General features: G+C 51.9%; 7 protein-coding genes across 7 annotated transcripts; 4 read left to right on the forward strand and 3 right to left on the reverse strand.

Annotated features, from left to right (window-relative positions):
• Window positions 1-1,018: 1,018 nt before the first annotated feature.
• Window positions 1,019-1,799, forward strand: LOC129784676 (histone H1.10-like). The gene has a single exon (XM_055807332.1). It carries the CDS (start codon window positions 1,052-1,054, stop codon window positions 1,730-1,732), a length of 681 nt encoding a protein of 226 aa, XP_055663307.1. The 5' UTR covers window positions 1,019-1,051; the 3' UTR covers window positions 1,733-1,799.
• Window positions 1,800-2,450: 651 nt separating this feature from the next.
• Window positions 2,451-2,920, reverse strand: LOC106112506 (histone H2A-IV). The gene has a single exon (XM_013299088.3). It carries the CDS (start codon window positions 2,901-2,903, stop codon window positions 2,514-2,516), a length of 390 nt encoding a protein of 129 aa, XP_013154542.2. The 5' UTR covers window positions 2,904-2,920; the 3' UTR covers window positions 2,451-2,513.
• A 208-nt stretch (window positions 2,921-3,128) lies between these two features.
• LOC129784680 (histone H2B 1/2/3/4/6-like) lies at window positions 3,129-3,704 on the forward strand. The gene has a single exon (XM_055807337.1). The coding sequence runs from the start codon at window positions 3,129-3,131 to the stop codon at window positions 3,639-3,641; it is 513 nt and encodes a 170-aa protein (XP_055663312.1). The 3' UTR covers window positions 3,642-3,704.
• A 1,235-nt stretch (window positions 3,705-4,939) lies between these two features.
• Window positions 4,940-5,474, forward strand: LOC101911810 (histone H3). The gene has a single exon (XM_027786714.2). The coding sequence runs from the start codon at window positions 4,982-4,984 to the stop codon at window positions 5,390-5,392; it is 411 nt and encodes a 136-aa protein (XP_027642515.2). The 5' UTR covers window positions 4,940-4,981; the 3' UTR covers window positions 5,393-5,474.
• Window positions 5,475-5,605: 131 nt separating this feature from the next.
• On the reverse strand, window positions 5,606-6,116 carry LOC129784682 (histone H3). Its single transcript, XM_055807339.1, has one exon. It carries the CDS (start codon window positions 6,075-6,077, stop codon window positions 5,667-5,669), a length of 411 nt encoding a protein of 136 aa, XP_055663314.1. The 5' UTR covers window positions 6,078-6,116; the 3' UTR covers window positions 5,606-5,666.
• A 1,972-nt stretch (window positions 6,117-8,088) lies between these two features.
• Window positions 8,089-8,644, forward strand: LOC101920120 (histone H2A-IV). Its single transcript, XM_027786683.2, has one exon. It carries the CDS (start codon window positions 8,133-8,135, stop codon window positions 8,520-8,522), a length of 390 nt encoding a protein of 129 aa, XP_027642484.2. The 5' UTR covers window positions 8,089-8,132; the 3' UTR covers window positions 8,523-8,644.
• Window positions 8,645-8,843: 199 nt separating this feature from the next.
• LOC101918216 (histone H1.10-like) lies at window positions 8,844-9,679 on the reverse strand. The gene has a single exon (XM_027786684.2). The coding sequence runs from the start codon at window positions 9,677-9,679 to the stop codon at window positions 9,068-9,070; it is 612 nt and encodes a 203-aa protein (XP_027642485.2). The 3' UTR covers window positions 8,844-9,067.
• Window positions 9,680-17,354: the final 7,675 nt, after the last annotated feature.

Below are 17,354 nucleotides of genomic sequence, written 5' to 3' on the forward strand. Positions count from 1 at the left end.
CCTAGTACATCTCAGAAGTTCTGAGAGCATAATTGTTTAATTAAGCCACTTGATTTATATTATATACTAAAGAAACGTTTGCAGCCTCACCTATTTTTAAATAAAAAAACCATGCACACCATTTTTTGTTTTACTTTTGCAAAACTGCTGATGCTGGCCAACAAAATGTCCAATATTAAGAAAAAAATAAACTCTTATCTTAAGATAACATCACAAAAATGAAAGTGTTCACATATTGTGTTTAATGAAAAGAAGTATTTTGGAGAAAAAATGGGTATATAGTTTCTCAAAACATTAATACAACGACGCAGAAAGCAGCGAAAGAGTGAAAGACCTTCTGTATGTTCTTATGTGATGTTGAAGGTACCTGCTAATTTAAGAGAGCTGTTTTTCACATTAGCCATTTTGCTGAAAACTGTCTTTTGTTTACTTTATATTAGCTCTGACTAGAGCTAAATAGGGCACTATATACCCAGGTTTCATTATTTTTAAGAGATGAAGCCGTGTTACGGCAAACAACTCATAGCACAAAACCAGGGCTGACCGGCTACTTTGTGTTACTTGCTTCTTTTCAAAGCTCGTTTATGCTACGAAAATGTCTCGAGATTAGGTCCATTTTGCACTACCGTGGTGAAAAACTGTCTGAGGAACGTGAAGCCGCTGCCATTGTAGCAGTGTTGTCAGAAGCAAAGTTTTAATTCAAAAGGAAAAACAAAAATCTCACCATCCGGCTCTGCGTGCAGTCCCCAAACTCGGGGATAATTGGTTTGCCTGAAACTCATTTAAACACTCAACCAAAAGAAACGCCGAAAACTAAAAATATCTTCCGTCTTCAGCAAGAATATTAAGAAATGGGTTGCCGTGGTCACGGCTTTTTTACGAAAAAACCACTTTTTTGACAAGGAAAAAACACAAGCCGAGCGGCAGAGCGCAAAGCGGTGGGGCGGGGCGGGCTCGGCAACGCACCAATCAGCGCCCGCCGCGCTGCTATAAATAGGGGCGCAGCGGCCGTTGGTGCAGCTCGCTCCGCGACCGTTTGCGCAGAGTCGAGATGTCCGAAACCGCTCCTGCTCCGGCTGCTGAGGCAGCGCCCGCTGTCGCGGCCCCCGCCGCCAAGGCCGCCGCCAAGAAGCCGAAGAAGGCGGCGGGCGGCTCCAAGACCCGCAAGCCCGCGGGCCCCAGCGTCACCGAGCTGATCACCAAGGCCGTGTCCGCCTCCAAGGAGCGCAAGGGGCTCTCACTCGCCGCGCTCAAGAAGGCGCTGGCCGCCGGCGGCTACGATGTGGAGAAGAACAACAGCCGCATCAAGCTGGGGCTCAAGAGCCTCGTCAACAAGGGCACCCTGGTGCAGACCAAGGGCACCGGCGCCTCGGGCTCCTTCCGCCTCAACAAGAAGCCTGGCGAAGTGAAGGAAAAAGCCCCCAAGAAGCGGGCAGCCGCGGCTAAGCCCAAGAAGCCGGCTGCCAAGAAGCCGGCCAGCGCCGCTAAGAAGCCCAAGAAGGCAGCGGCGGCGAAGAAGAGCCCCAGGAAAGCCAAGAAGCCGGCAGCTGCCGCGGCCAAGAAAGCGGCCAAGAGCCCTAAGAAGGCGACTAAGGCTGCTAAGCCGAAAAAGGCGGCGGCAGCCGCGAAGAGCCCGGCCAAAGCGAAGGCGGTGAAGCCCAAAGCAGCCAAGCCCAAGGCGGCCAAGCCGAAAGCGGCCAAGCCAAAGAAGGTGGCGCCCAAGAAGAAGTAAGCTCCGAGGAAAAAAAAACCCTTGGCGTCGCACTGAACCCCAACGGCTCTTTTAAGAGCCACCCAAATTTTCTCAAAAAGAGCTAAAATACGCACGTAACCTTCTTCTTTCTTTACATATTGTTAGTAAACAATGGAAATAGTTTTGTAGTCTTGGAGTTTACCTCATACGGAAACATGTAGAGTGTGCCCTCACAGACAGAAACTTCAGTGCTTGAAGCTCTTCATGCTTCTCTAATCATTATCACTACAATACTGGGTGAAGATCGTTGCCTCCTTTGAAGATGAATGACATTACTTAAAGGCGGCTTAAGTACTTAAAGACTTGAAATGTATTCCTCTGCTTCTAAACAGTCTTCTAGCCAGTACTTAACACTTTCTTTTCCGCTTGTGTGACTACGTGAGGGGAAAGCAGCTGAATAGGCAGGGACGGTTTTCGCATGGTGCCAGATGGTTCACCACATCTGCAAGATCCGATGGGGAAGAGCAGTATTTTACACTCATAAGTAGGACTGTAGGATACAAATAAATACTACAGGTTCCAAAACTGCAGCATAAAAAATTTAATCTTATGTGCACAATTAAGTCATACATAAAAATTTTTGAAAAATAATTAACGCAAAGTCTTTCTTCCTTAATAAGACAGACGGTATTAGTGGTGTTTTCAAAGTGCTTCTATGTACACTTAGCGCGATATAGCTCTTTAATGATCAAGTGGGCGGCTCTGAAAAGAGCCTTTGGATTTTTCTGGGAAAGATTTCCCGGGCGTTGTTTGTCGGCACTCACTTGGCTTTAGCCTTGTGGCTGTCGGTCTTCTTGGGCAGCAGCACGGCCTGGATGTTGGGCAGCACGCCGCCCTGCGCGATGGTCACCTTGCCCAGCAGCTTGTTGAGCTCCTCGTCGTTGCGGATGGCGAGCTGCAGGTGGCGGGGGATGATGCGCGTCTTCTTGTTGTCGCGGGCCGCGTTGCCCGCCAGCTCCAGGATCTCGGCCGTCAGGTACTCCAGCACGGCCGCCAGGTACACCGGGGCGCCGGCGCCCACCCGCTCCGCGTAGTTGCCCTTGCGCAGCAGCCGGTGCACGCGGCCCACGGGGAACTGCAGCCCGGCCCGCGACGAGCGCGACTTGGCCTTGGCCCGCGCCTTCCCGCCCTGCTTCCCGCGGCCGGACATCGCAGCGACTCGGCGAAACGACGGCGCCCGCAGCGCCGCAGAGACACCGGCCCACGCCCGCCGTGAGGCCCGCTTATATCCGGCACGGGCGGCGCGGCGGCGGCGGCGCCGATAGGCTGCGGCGGAGGCGTTGTGCCGGCAGCTCCCCACTGGGAACGCGGATCCAGCGGTGCCCAATAGCAACGCGCAGCGCGGCGTGACGCCCCCGAGCAGAACTTCCAACCAATGGCGGCGCCACACAGTCGAGCCGGTGCGTCACGCAGCGCCGCTATAAAAGGGGCTCGCGGCGAGGGCGTCGTTACTCGGCGTCGTACCGACTGCTGCTTGCTGGATAGCGAGAGACGTGCCCGTGCTGCGATGCCCGAGCCGGCCAAGTCCGCCCCCGCGCCCAAGAAGGGCTCCAAGAAGGCGGTGACCAAGACGCAGAAGAAGGGCGACAAGAAGCGCAAGAAGAGCCGCAAGGAGAGCTACTCCATCTACGTGTACAAGGTGCTGAAGCAGGTGCACCCCGACACGGGCATCTCGTCCAAGGCCATGGGCATCATGAACTCCTTCGTCAACGACATCTTCGAGCGCATCGCCGGCGAGGCCTCGCGCCTGGCGCACTACAACAAGCGCTCCACCATCACCTCGCGGGAGATCCAGACGGCCGTGCGGCTGCTGCTGCCCGGTGAGCTGGCCAAGCACGCCGTCTCCGAGGGCACCAAGGCTGTCACCAAGTACACCAGCTCCAAGTAAGCTGCCTCTGAGCCCTTCTCGACCCAAAGGCTCTTTTAAGAGCCACCCATCCTTTCAGTAAAGGAGCTGACACAGTGAGGGCTTGTTTGTAGTAGTCCCAGCTACTTCTTTGGGAAGGAAACTATGATACTGTGGACGTGTTGTCAGTAGTAAGACACACGAGATATACCTGCTTGCGGTAAACAAAGTGTTTACACATCTGCCTCTGGACGTGGAGAACTCGTGATTCCATAAAAACGCTGCTGTGGCCCGCTTCACTTGTGTGTCCAGTTTGGAGGAGGCTTAGCAATAAAGCAGCGATATGTAGGTGGTGTTGTTTAAATGCCCAAAACACGTGTGTTATGAATAGGTGGTGCTTGCTGCTTTTTTTTTTCTTTTTTTTTTTTTTCCCCCACTTGGGGCGGCACTCCGGCGGAATTGGGGACAGATGCACCGAAAGCACAGGCGGTGTAAGGTTACCGTGTGCTTTTACGGCAAAAAGCTCAAGGTCGGCCCCTCTTCACACCCCCCCCTCCCACCCCACCCCCCCTCCCCCGCGTCCTCGTTAGCGTTCTCGCCGCCGACCGGAGCGCTGCACGGCGTTGTCGCCCCCGAACGGCGCAGCCCGCCTGCGGTCGCGAGCACGGTGTGCCCCCAGCGCTCTTCCCCGGCTCTCGCTCGCTGCGCCCCGTAAATCCCGCGGGCGGGAGGACCCGGAGCGCGCGGCTGCCGGGCTCGCGCCCGACCTGAGTGAGGACTGCACGGAGCTCCTCAGCAAGAGGGCCCGGCCCAGCGCAGCTCCCGAGAGGACGCTGATTGGTCGCGGTGGCGCTCGCAGACTGGGAGCCCGTTCTCGCTTCCCCGAGCCTCGCTCTTCCGAACAGAGCGGGACGAAACAGCGAGCGCTCGGGGGTAGGAGCAGGCTGCCATACGAGGGAGCCTTTGCCAGCAATACCGATGCGGGTGTGGAGGGGGGGGGGGCGGTGGTGGGAGAGGCCGAGGCGTGGGCGGCGGGACCCTGCTACAACGGCCACCTACGGGGGTCCCTGCCACCCTCCCGCCCGCCGTTCGCGGAAACGGCCCACGCATTCCTTTAGACAGCCAGGGAGACGGTGCTAAAGCGTTCTGGAGGGCTGGGAAAGCAAGCGGTCGGGCTGGGGCTGGCCGCGGCGGGAGGGGGAAGGGCGGGTTCACCGCCGGGGAGGCGCGGGCTTTTCGAATGCTCGCGTCGCCCAATGGCAGGCGGGCTCGCGTGGGCGGCCAATCGGCAGGGCGCTTCGGCTATAAATACCGCCGCCGCGGGCCTGCCGCCGCAGCTCGGTCTGTGCTGAGCGGGAAGGAGTGGTAGCGGGCGAGGGGCCATGGCGCGCACAAAGCAAACGGCGCGTAAGTCGACGGGCGGGAAGGCGCCCCGCAAGCAGCTGGCCACCAAGGCGGCCCGCAAGAGCGCGCCGGCCACGGGCGGCGTGAAGAAGCCGCACCGCTACCGGCCCGGCACGGTGGCGCTGCGCGAGATCCGGCGCTACCAGAAGTCGACGGAGCTGCTGATCCGCAAGCTGCCCTTCCAGCGGCTGGTGCGCGAGATCGCGCAGGACTTCAAGACCGACCTGCGCTTCCAGAGCTCGGCCGTGATGGCGCTGCAGGAGGCGAGCGAGGCCTACCTGGTGGGGCTCTTCGAGGACACCAACCTGTGCGCCATCCACGCCAAGCGCGTCACCATCATGCCCAAGGACATCCAGCTGGCTCGCCGCATCCGTGGAGAGCGGGCCTGAAGGGGCTTCTGCCATAGCCCCTCCACAGTTCTAGCAGATGAGACAGCCCATACAAGCCCAAAGGCTCTTTTAAGAGCCATTCCATGTGCAATAAAAGGAGCTGTTATTCTTTTTGTTTTGTTTCCCTGTGATGTTCAGGGAACTAGGGTCGCCGAGTTGCTCGGTGCACACTATCTTCACAGTGCAGAAGTGTTGCAGCTCTTTTGTTGTACATGGAATGGCTCTTAAAAGAGCCTTTGTGTTTTCCATATTCTGAAAGATGCATTTTCCTAGATTAAGCACGCTCACCGCGTATGCGGCGTGCCAGCTGGATGTCCTTGGGCATGATGGTGACGCGCTTGGCGTGGATGGCGCACAGGTTGGTGTCCTCGAAGAGCCCCACCAGGTAGGCCTCGCTCGCCTCCTGCAGCGCCATCACGGCCGAGCTCTGGAAGCGCAGGTCGGTCTTGAAGTCCTGCGCGATCTCGCGCACCAGCCGCTGGAAGGGCAGCTTGCGGATCAGCAGCTCCGTCGACTTCTGGTAGCGCCGGATCTCGCGCAGCGCCACCGTGCCGGGCCGGTAGCGGTGCGGCTTCTTCACGCCGCCCGTGGCCGGCGCGCTCTTGCGGGCCGCCTTGGTGGCCAGCTGCTTGCGGGGCGCCTTCCCGCCCGTCGACTTACGCGCCGTTTGCTTTGTGCGCGCCATGGCCCCTCGCCCGCTACCACTCCTTCCCGCTCAGCACAGACCGAGCTGCGGCGGCAGGCCCGCGGCGGCGGTATTTATAGCCGAAGCGCCCTGCCGATTGGCCGCCCACGCGAGCCCGCCTGCCATTGGGCGACGCGAGCATTCGAAAAGCCCGCGCCTCCCCGGCGGTGAACCCGCCCTTCCCCCTCCCGCCACGGCCAGCCCCAGCCCGACCGCTTGCTTTCCCAGCCCTCCAGAACGCTTTAGCACCGTCTCCCTGGCTGTCTAAAGGAATGCGTGGGCCGTTTCCGCGAACGGCGGGCGGGAGGGTGGCAGGGACCCCCGTAGGTGGCCGTTGTAGCAGGGTCCCGCCGCCCACGCCTCGGCCTCTCCCACCACCGCCCCCCCCCCTCCACACCCGCATCGGTATTGCTGGCAAAGGCTCCCTCGTATGGCAGCCTGCTCCTACCCCCGAGCGCTCGCTGTTTCGTCCCGCTCTGTTCGGAAGAGCGAGGCTCGGGGAAGCGAGAACGGGCTCCCAGTCTGCGAGCGCCACCGCGACCAATCAGCGTCCTCTCGGGAGCTGCGCTGGGCCGGGCCCTCTTGCTGAGGAGCTCCGTGCAGTCCTCACTCAGGTCGGGCGCGAGCCCGGCAGCCGCGCGCTCCGGGTCCTCCCGCCCGCGGGATTTACGGGGCGCAGCGAGCGAGAGCCGGGGAAGAGCGCTGGGGGCACACCGTGCTCGCGACCGCAGGCGGGCTGCGCCGTTCGGGGGCGACAACGCCGTGCAGCGCTCCGGTCGGCGGCGAGAACGCTAACGAGGACGCGGGGGAGGGGGGGTGGGGTGGGAGGGGGGGGTGTGAAGAGGGGCCGACCTTGAGCTTTTTGCCGTAAAAGCACACGGTAACCTTACACCGCCTGTGCTTTCGGTGCATCTGTCCCCAATTCCGCCGGAGTGCCGCCCCAAGTGGGGGAAAAAAAAAAAAAAAGAAAAAAAAAAGCAGCAAGCACCACCTATTCATAACACACGTGTTTTGGGCATTTAAACAACACCACCTACATATCGCTGCTTTATTGCTAAGCCTCCTCCAAACTGGACACACAAGTGAAGCGGGCCACAGCAGCGTTTTTATGGAATCACGAGTTCTCCACGTCCAGAGGCAGATGTGTAAACACTTTGTTTACCGCAAGCAGGTATATCTCGTGTGTCTTACTACTGACAACATGTCCACAGTATCATAGTTTCCTTCCCAAAGAAGTAGCTGGGACTACTACAAACAAGCCCTCACTGTGTCAGCTCCTTTACTGAAAGGATGGGTGGCTCTTAAAAGAGCCTTTGGGTCGAGAAGGGCTCAGAGGCAGCTTACTTGGAGCTGGTGTACTTGGTGACAGCCTTGGTGCCCTCGGAGACGGCGTGCTTGGCCAGCTCACCGGGCAGCAGCAGCCGCACGGCCGTCTGGATCTCCCGCGAGGTGATGGTGGAGCGCTTGTTGTAGTGCGCCAGGCGCGAGGCCTCGCCGGCGATGCGCTCGAAGATGTCGTTGACGAAGGAGTTCATGATGCCCATGGCCTTGGACGAGATGCCCGTGTCGGGGTGCACCTGCTTCAGCACCTTGTACACGTAGATGGAGTAGCTCTCCTTGCGGCTCTTCTTGCGCTTCTTGTCGCCCTTCTTCTGCGTCTTGGTCACCGCCTTCTTGGAGCCCTTCTTGGGCGCGGGGGCGGACTTGGCCGGCTCGGGCATTATTATGTAAGTTTCCGCCAACGACTCATAAGAAGCTGACAGATCATGCGCTGACGACCAGTTTGAGCGCTCTCCTTTTATAGGGTCGGTATGCAAATTACAGCTTTCTTTAGCCTTCGTTTGTATTGGCTGAGGAAGGCTATCAGTGCCGTCGGTGTCTGTACTTCATCTCCATTGGTTAGAATTTGATCCGCGTTGTCATTGGCTGTTCTCGCAATGTTCCCTTCTCAGCCTATCGTAATTCGTTCCTTTCGCTGGGAGGGTATATAAAGACGAGCGATGAAGCGTTTTTCATTTCCGTACGATTACAGCTTCTGATAACTTAGTCGCTGCGATGTCCGGCCGCGGGAAGCAGGGCGGGAAGGCGCGGGCCAAGGCCAAGTCGCGCTCGTCGCGGGCCGGGCTGCAGTTCCCCGTGGGCCGCGTGCACCGGCTGCTGCGCAAGGGCAACTACGCGGAGCGGGTGGGCGCCGGCGCCCCGGTGTACCTGGCGGCCGTGCTGGAGTACCTGACGGCCGAGATCCTGGAGCTGGCGGGCAACGCGGCCCGCGACAACAAGAAGACGCGCATCATCCCCCGCCACCTGCAGCTCGCCATCCGCAACGACGAGGAGCTCAACAAGCTGCTGGGCAAGGTGACCATCGCGCAGGGCGGCGTGCTGCCCAACATCCAGGCCGTGCTGCTGCCCAAGAAGACCGACAGCCACAAGGCTAAAGCCAAGTGAGTGCCGACAAACAACGCCCGGGAAATCTTTCCCAGAAAAATCCAAAGGCTCTTTTCAGAGCCACCTACAAAATCAGAAAGGGAGCTTGAATTCTAGAAAATAAAGTCTGCAAAGAAGGGTGGTGCTTTTTGAAACGGTCGGCTAAGTTTGGGCAGCAGCAGCTGCAGACGCGGCCCAGGACACACACTGGCCCCGACCCTCGGGCGTTGCTTCCCTGCGCTGCTCCGGGGCGGGGCTGACAGGCCTCCCGGGAGCCAGCTCGGCCCTTCCGAAGCCGCAGCCAATCACTGCGCCGTGCGGGCTTCCCAAAGCCACCAGCGCACTGCTCAACTCTCCGACTTGGCAGGGGTTTAAAAGCAGCCCCTACAGTTTACTGCCGCCTGTCTGTCCCGAAACAGAAACGGCTGCCATTCCGCTGAAAATCTGTTGTCTCCTTCCCTGAAAGGGGTGATGGCCATAGCATTTCAGCTCTACTAGGAAAACATCGGGGGCTCTTAAAAGAGCCGTTGGGTTTCTACAACGCCAAAATTATTTTCTATGGGGGCTTACTTCTTGGGCACCACCTTCTTCGGCTTGACTGCTTTCAGCTTGGCCGCCTTGGGCTTCACCGCCTTCACTTTGGCCGGGTTCTTTGCTGTTGCCACCAGCTTTTTCAGCTTAGCGGCCTTAGTCAGCTTCTTGCCCACAGTGGCCGCCGGCTTCTTAGCTTTCTTGGGGCTCTTTTTTGCTGTCACCGCCTTCTTGGGCTTCTTAGCAGCGCTGGCAGGCTTCTTGGCAGCCGGCTTCCTGGGCTTGGCCGCGGCGGCCCGCTTCTTGGGGGCTTTTTCCTTCACTTCACCAGGCTTCTTGTTGAGGCAGAAGGAGCCCGAGGCGCCGGTGCCCTTGGTCTGCACCAGGGTGCCCTTGTTGACGAGGCTCTTGAGCCCCAGCTTGATGCGGCTGTTCTTCTCCACATCGTAGCCGCCGGCGGCCAGCGCCTTCTTGAGCGCGGCGAGGGAGAGCCCCTTGCGCTCCTTGGAGGCGGACACGGCCTTGGTGATCAGCTCGGTGACGCTGGGGCCCGCGGGCTTGCGGGCCTTGGAGCCGCCCGCCGCCGCCTTCGGCTTCTTGGCGGCGGCCTTGGCGGTGGTTGCTGCAGCGGGGGCAGCCTCAGACATGACAGAGACACGGAGAGCCCTAGATAGCAGCGGCGGCCGCTGCGCCCCTATTTATAGCAGCGCGGCGGGCGCTGATTGGTGGTCGCTCGCCCGCCCCGCCCCGCCGCCACTGCCCCGCGTTCCGGCTTGTGTTTCTTCGGGGATAATAAAGAGTATTTTCTTTACTTTACGTGTCACAAAATTACCCCTTTTGTACATCTGGGAGATCGTGGAAATGCCTATTCTCGCCCATCGGTGTCCTTTCGCGAAAAGAGTGGAGTTTGGGAGGGAGAGGACAATAAATCCCGAGTCCTGGAACCGAACGGACCTTGAGGGCAGGAAAGTTTCGTTTTTCTTTGTAAATTAGAAATTCTCCTTTAAAGTTAGCGTGAGACAGCAGATTCAGTGTTAATCTTCAGAGGGTCTTTTTTACATTAGAGAAGAAAGCGAACAGCTAGAATCTCACTCTTTAAAATAAAATGTTTTCAAAGAGAGTGAGGTAGCACAAACTTGCACGAACTCCTGCAAGCCTTGCCCCGGCTGCTCTTACCGAGGTTCATACCTCTGGCTACCACGTAACACTGAGTTAGGGATTCTTTTACCCGTACTTCCAAGGCTACATTTTCCAGAGGCCATGCGTGAAATAATAGACAGTATATACTTTGTGTACCTCGGAATGGGCTGCTTTTTACTGCAACAAATTGCTGCAGTTAATGTAGCAAAGGGCTCTCAAATCTTAACAGAATAAATTGGGACACAAAGACCAAAGATGAAAAGGTTTGTTTTGAATCACTGAGCTTCACGTAAGTCTCTGACATACAGAAATAGACTCTAAATAAAGCACACAGTGCTACTTCTGTGAAATTTGTTGGTATGATTCCATAACATGGAAAAAATTGGCAGAGATCGAGTCTGAAAGAGATGTGAAAGCACCATTTCATTCATAGTTTGATGCCAAACTAGGAAGAAAATTTGCAATTTTTAATCACTGCTGTTTTGCCAGGTTACATATCAAGTTACAGCAGCTTCTGCACATAAAACCTTTGGCTGCAAGCACAAACTGATGCAAAGTTGTTTATCCACGTGGTGACTACTCTATTGGTATGCACAACTCCTCATCAGCTAAAACTTTGCATATAATTCTGTGTCTCTGACCGGAGTTTCTAATTCATTTACCCTGAAGTTTAATGGCCATTGGCCAATTTAACACCATCATATTGCTGCATTTGTACCTGATGTGTACAAACTGCATTTGCACAGTTTACGTATGATGCTGACCAGATGATCAACTCACTATTTCAACAAAATGCAATCTATGTGAGTGGAAAAATATTACCTCCCTCCTCTCTATCATTTCACTAGAGGAAAGGCAAATGAACCTCATGAAGATTTTGGGTGACCCTTCACCTTCAATTAATTCATAAAGTCCCATTTTTTAAAACTGTATAAACAGATCGACTTTTTATCATATAACTATGGTAAAAAGGACTTTAGGAAAATAAACATATTTTTATCTCCCAGTTACATTTCTTTCTAACTTGCTCATTCTGGTCTCCTAGATGAGGAGTTATCCCTGAGACAGGGAGTGTGAATAAGATGGCGAATTCAGCAATTCTGGCTCTGGTCTTTCAAAGCCATGTTGGAAGCGGAATGGCATATAAAGCAAGGTTCACTTGGAATTTTACAAAGGCAAGAACGTTTACTTCATGTAGTAATAGGATGCATAAAGAATTGAATAGTGGAATTATTAATGTCTCCTGAAGTTTCCTGAAATCAAGCGGATGACTGAATGTCTGGTCTGTCCCATCTAGGTCTGGTAAAAGCTCTGAATGTCCTTTAAAAACTTAACTTGACACAATGTGGTTTTTGTTTTTTTTTATATTGACCAACCCTTTTCACATTACCAATGCCAGTACTGGGGTTTGGACAAGAGCCTTTCTACTTCACAACAGCACATTTTTCTCCAATCTGTAATTTGATAGTCTCAAGACTGTTTTCCTTACACACATAGATGGAATACAGCTGTATGTCTAAATCGTGCATAGTGGTGATAACTTCAACACCAACCATCTTCAGAGGAAAAGCCCCTCAGTACGTGCCAGAGCAACACTGCAGTGCATACTTGTAGTCCTTGTCTTACTCCACTTTTGAGGCTATTGATCTCCATCAAATGTTAAATGGCCATCTTGCAACTTGAAAACATAAGTTTTAGTAATTATTTTAAGTGCTTCTATTTATTTGATTTTCCACTCATGTTTACTCCATTATTCCCTTCCCTTATTGTTAAGAAGACAATATATTTTCACAACCATCTCACAAACAAGCAGTCAAGCTATGCGTACAAGGGGGAGGCTGCAGAAAAATCAAGGCATAGGAGGAGAGTTGAGTACAGTGTCACCTCATTCAGTAGTGAATACACAAGGACCATAGTTTGCCCTCCTCCCCCAAATACTGCTATTCCTTGTATGATCAGCAGCACAAAAAGCCTGAAGTTATTCGCCAAAGGCATTACTCTAGTAATGATCAAGCTTAGTTAGGCTACATGGAAGTAGTATATATTTCACTACAATGCAGCCACAAAAAAAGGACCACATAGGGAGGACAGTTGCTGGAAAAGATTCTTCCTATTATGCATTTTCCATCACAATTACAGCAAGCTTTGCTGCCTCATCTTAGAAGAGGTGACCATCAAGAACAACAGGACCTCAATGGTACTCCTCTCTGTTGGTCTCTACATGCTCTGTTGGTATGGACAGAGATCTCTGGTAGAGTAACAAAGATCTGCCAGCAAATCCTACAGTATGTTTTTTGCTGGCACTACCAATGTGAGCCAGCTCAGACTGCAGGGCTAGATCTGAAAACCTCTTTAGAGCACTTCCCAGTCAGCTTGAAAAGCATAGATTATTATAACCAGCAACATATGCCTACTAACTTAAAAAAACATACAGTAATCCAAACCAAACCTAATGCCTGCAAGACAACAAAAACATTTTGCAGGATTAGGGTTAATTTTTTATTTATTGCATTATTTTTTTTGTGATACTTAACCTGGCACTAGGTGACAAAGCATAGTGGCCACCATAGATGATATCACAAGTCCTAGGAAGAGCACCTACAGAGGCTCAGTGTTGTTTTTCATATACATACTGAGGATAATTTTTCCTGAACTGTTTGCTCCTTTTCCTCCCCTTTCTTATGATTTTTCCACATGAGTATCTGACTGCATTACATTTATGCATTTCACATTGCCACGCTTTTCCCAAACATGTAAAACCCATCCCCATTTTGGAGGTGGGAGAACTGAGAGTCACTTTTCCACAATTCTTAAAAAGGCAATTACTTGAACCCTCCAATTTTTGTCTTGTTCAGGTTTTGCACCCTCCTCCTGCTCCTGTTAACTCTCACCACTTCCTGTCAGCAGAACACCAGTTCAGAGATGATTCATCTAATTTCACAGAGGAAAACTCAAAACCTGTTCAAAATGCAGTGAATTTGTCTGCCCATTTTAATTTTTGTAACAAATATCACCTCTCGCCTGTATACACACAGGCCAGACCAGGACATCAGTCTGCAGGTGGGATCAGGATCAGGCCCAGTGAGGGGCTCCGGGGTCAGACACAGCTCTAGCCTCAGGCATCGGGCACCTCCCTGGTGCAGTGGGCCCATGGCTGGGCAGGGCTGTGGGGAACAGGAGACTGGCCCTGTTGCAGTGTCACTGAGGCAGGGGCTGATGGCCCTGGGGGGCCTGAAATGGGATCCTGGGACCTGGTCAGGGTGAGGTGAGCCACAGGAGATGCTGGGCAGGGACATGCAGGGCTGTTGGTGCCCTGACAGGACATCTCCTTTAGTGTAGCAGGAAATACAAAAGGCTCTCAAAACTAATGCTTCAGCATCCTTCTGGATCTAGACAATAAAGACCAATTTCAGCCAAGTTCCATGCAAATGTTTGATTACAGTCCTAGTAGACAGAGAAGTGGATTTCAGTTATAACAAAACTCTACTGCCACTTGCAGTTATCATTGACATTGGATGTAGTCACCAACTTTAGGTTCAAGATGGCTGAGTTCAGTTTAGTGATTCCAACTCTTCGGTCATCAAACATATAAAATTGTGGGAAGGGTTTGGCTGACCTTGTACAGGGCCCACAGTGGGCAGCTGAATCTGAAGTACCCTTCCACCTTCATTTTATTGACCCTCACAGGGAAAATTCTCAAGAGGTTTTGGACTAGCAACATCCAGCTTCAGTTAGCAAACTATCTTTCTATAACAGCATTTCCACCCCCTCCAGCACAGTCACAAAACCTGAAAGGAGGTCAGTAGAAAGAGCTATTTTGTTCCACCTTTTAGCTGCTGTCTGGAGAAAATGCTGATCCACAGTTTTGGTCTGGGTGACAATGTACAAGTCTCCCTACTAACTGCCAGTAGGAACTCCCACCCTTTCCTGTCCCACTGTGAACCATGACACACATCACAGGGGTGCCTCAGACAGTTTTGTTTCTTCTAAGGCATCTGGTCTCAAAATTCTGGCTGGTGTGCATCCCTTGGGGCTCATCTACTCCCCATTGCTGCCCACCCTGACCAAGGAGTGAATAACTGCCTTTACTTGGTATCAGCAATTAAGCATATTAGCTGTTCTTTGATGAAACTAGACACTTAAGAGCTGCCTTTTGGACCTGTTTCACCTCTCAGGTGCTGTGACCCACAGTTTGGGAAAAGACCTGCTTGCATAAAAGCACTAACTGCAGTGTCCATGGAAAGATCCTGCATTACTAACTTTGTTCCTCCTTTACTAACCAGCAGCTTTGACTCTTCTCATTTTCCTACTTCCACCATCAGTGACCCACAGTGCCTAAACACAACCTGCAACCCTTCTGCTTTCTGCAGAGAAGCCAGGGAGATGAGCTTCCACCTCACGGAAATGAGCTCAGCACAGGTGGAAAAACATCCTTGAGGGAGAAGAGATTGGCCCCTCTCCCTGCTTTGCTGGAGGGCAGGGACCGAAGATGACGATCCCTGCACTTTTCATAGAGGACACTGGGATGCAGAGTCTGCAAAGGAAAGGAGCAGTTTAGCACAGATGTCCAGCAGCTGAAGCACTGCTCTGAGCTATGTGCAAAAATAGCTGCTGGCATCACTGCACCTGCGAAAACAGGGAAGTTGTGTGTTGCTGGACAAGCAGGCGTCTTCAGAGAAGAGCTGGAGAAGGGATACTACTGGTTGGTTGTTTTGCCACCTTCTGTTTGAGCACATGTAAGGTATGTTATGTAAAGTGCTTAGTTCTGGGACCTTGAATACATCCATGTCTCTTGTTCCTTTTCCATTAGACTCCTCTGGTAGTTTTGAACTGAACAGCTTCTAAGAGGTTTTTAAAAATTAACTGCATTAAGCAATATTCTTGCCTTACTGCTGGCATGTATTCAAATGAGAATTCCTATGACAGTTGCCCTATCATTTCCATATTAAGAAAAAAATGAAATTTTGTCCCAGGGGACTTACACAGGAAAGACTCCTGTTGACTTACTGATGCCTTTTCCAAGAAATATAAAGAAACAAATGCTGTGGCCTTGAAGGCTCAATGAGTATTCCTCACACCAGGGTCTCCAGAATCAAAAGTATGATACACACTTGAAAATGGGAAATTCTCACCCTCCAGTCTTGAAGAGGCCCAGAACAAAGGAATCTAAAATCATGGCCTGATCAGTAGCACAAAAGCTGTGCTAGGTTACAGGGTAGCCTCAGGGAATAAACACTCATTTGAAACTGAGGCCACCTACATTCACCATTTGATTCTGCCCAGGAGTCAATGGGAAAACCAACAGCTTCCTCCTTACCTCTGTTTCTCTGAACATCAGGTGATAACAGGCATCTCACACATTCGTTAAGATTGCTGCAGAAAAGCAAGAAAGTGTGAGTTGTCTTGTAGCTTCGTGTTGGTAATCAGAGGTCCTGGATCCAAACTGATGTGATTTTTGAGTATACATCAAGAAATGCATCAGCCACTGTATGCTTCCTGAAATACAAAAGGTGGTAAGAAGTAGGCAGCCTGGTTACTAAGGTCTACTTACAGTCTACTGTGCTTAAGAGGAAGACTCCTACTGAGGAGGAGGTTTGAGGGAAAGAGACAGCATTTTGCTTGGCTCTTTCATGACCGCCCACCATGGGAAGACCTGTGTATAGAATGACTAAAGAAGAAGAAGAAGTGTTTCAGGCGCAATGCTTGGTCTACACTAAAGAAGAAGGATGCTCATTTTCAGACACTGCTGTAAAGAGGCACAAAATAGAGCAACATACTTAGTTTCTGAGACCTGATCCAGCTCCCTGACTGCACTATGTTCAAGCAAGGGCTAATAACAAGCCATACCACCCTCTCTGCCCAGTTCCAGTTCTTCAAGCTGGCAGAGCTGCTTCAAGTATGAAAACATTTTTTCTAGAGCTATACCAGTTCAGTACACAATGTTATCTGGTCTGTATGGTCACTCAATCTCTGATGTGCTGCAAATATAAAATAATACCCAGTCTAGAGGGGAGCATCCAAGAAATGTTAGTCACATGGATTTGGATTAAAATCTGATCTAGGTATCAAGAATACCATTTGTCTTTAAAGGCAGAGTCCACAACCAGTCTCCAAAGCAGGTTTTTCAAATTCAGAGCCTTGATTCAAGATGGGCATAAAGGCCATCCCAACAGCCAAATATCCCTTGCCAAACACTGATTTCAGTATGGATGTGAGCAGCAGTACCTATATGAGCAATGTTTGGGAGGTACAGAAGGAAACTTTCCACTAAGATCATGGCCATCTGATGGCACCACCACAGTGCACAACACCAGTCCAGGGAGGTCTGGGGTGTCTGGAGGTGGGGATGCTCCAGGAGAAAGCATCCTTCCTTTCAGCAGCAGCAGCAGCAGCAAATGGCAGACCAGCGACTGTCCTCCACACTGCATCTTGTATTAACCTATTGGAAACCTTTTCTACTTGAATGAAGCCTAGGTAAAGGGTTCCAGTTTGAATTATGTGATTCCAATGACCTTTTTTATCTTTTATCCTCTCACCTCCACCCTGAGCTGTAAAAGCAAACATGGATTAAGATGATACTTAGTGGACACCAATCTCACATTGCATTTGTGTTGATATTCACTGAAATAAAAGCTTCTCTAAACAAACAACCACACCAGTGTTTTGGCCAGTCATATTGTCAGCAAACCCCATTATCTCACTGTTCACCCTTTTTCCATATCATTTAGAAACTTGTTAAAGAGCACAGATCCTAGTGCAGAACCCTACAGAACTCCCTAGTGACCTTCCTTTATTCAGTCCTATGCTTTTTTCAACCTTCTATCAAATAACTATCCATGCTAAATTTTCCCTTTTATCCTGCTACTGTTGAGTTTTCTTTAAAGTTTTTTTCAGAGAGGCTTTGTCAAAAGCCTTTGGGAATCCAGGCAGATCATATCAAGCAGATCACTTTTCCCCACATGCTAATTGACCTTGACAAAACAGCTCCAAGATCTTTGTAACACAGGACTTCCCTTTGCATGCTGAAACTATGCTGACATTATTGAAAAGACCGTGTTTATCCAGGAGGCTGTTCTGAATCTTGTTATATCTCAATCAGTGTATCTGGTACAGCCAGTAGGCATACAGACCGTGAGTCCTATAGTCTGGCAGGTTCTCAGGCAAGATTTTTGGCTGCTGTTG

This window comes from Falco peregrinus, chromosome 6 (assembly GCF_023634155.1).
Source record: "Falco peregrinus isolate bFalPer1 chromosome 6, bFalPer1.pri, whole genome shotgun sequence".
In the NCBI taxonomy this organism is placed as follows: Eukaryota; Metazoa; Chordata; class Aves; order Falconiformes; family Falconidae; genus Falco; species Falco peregrinus.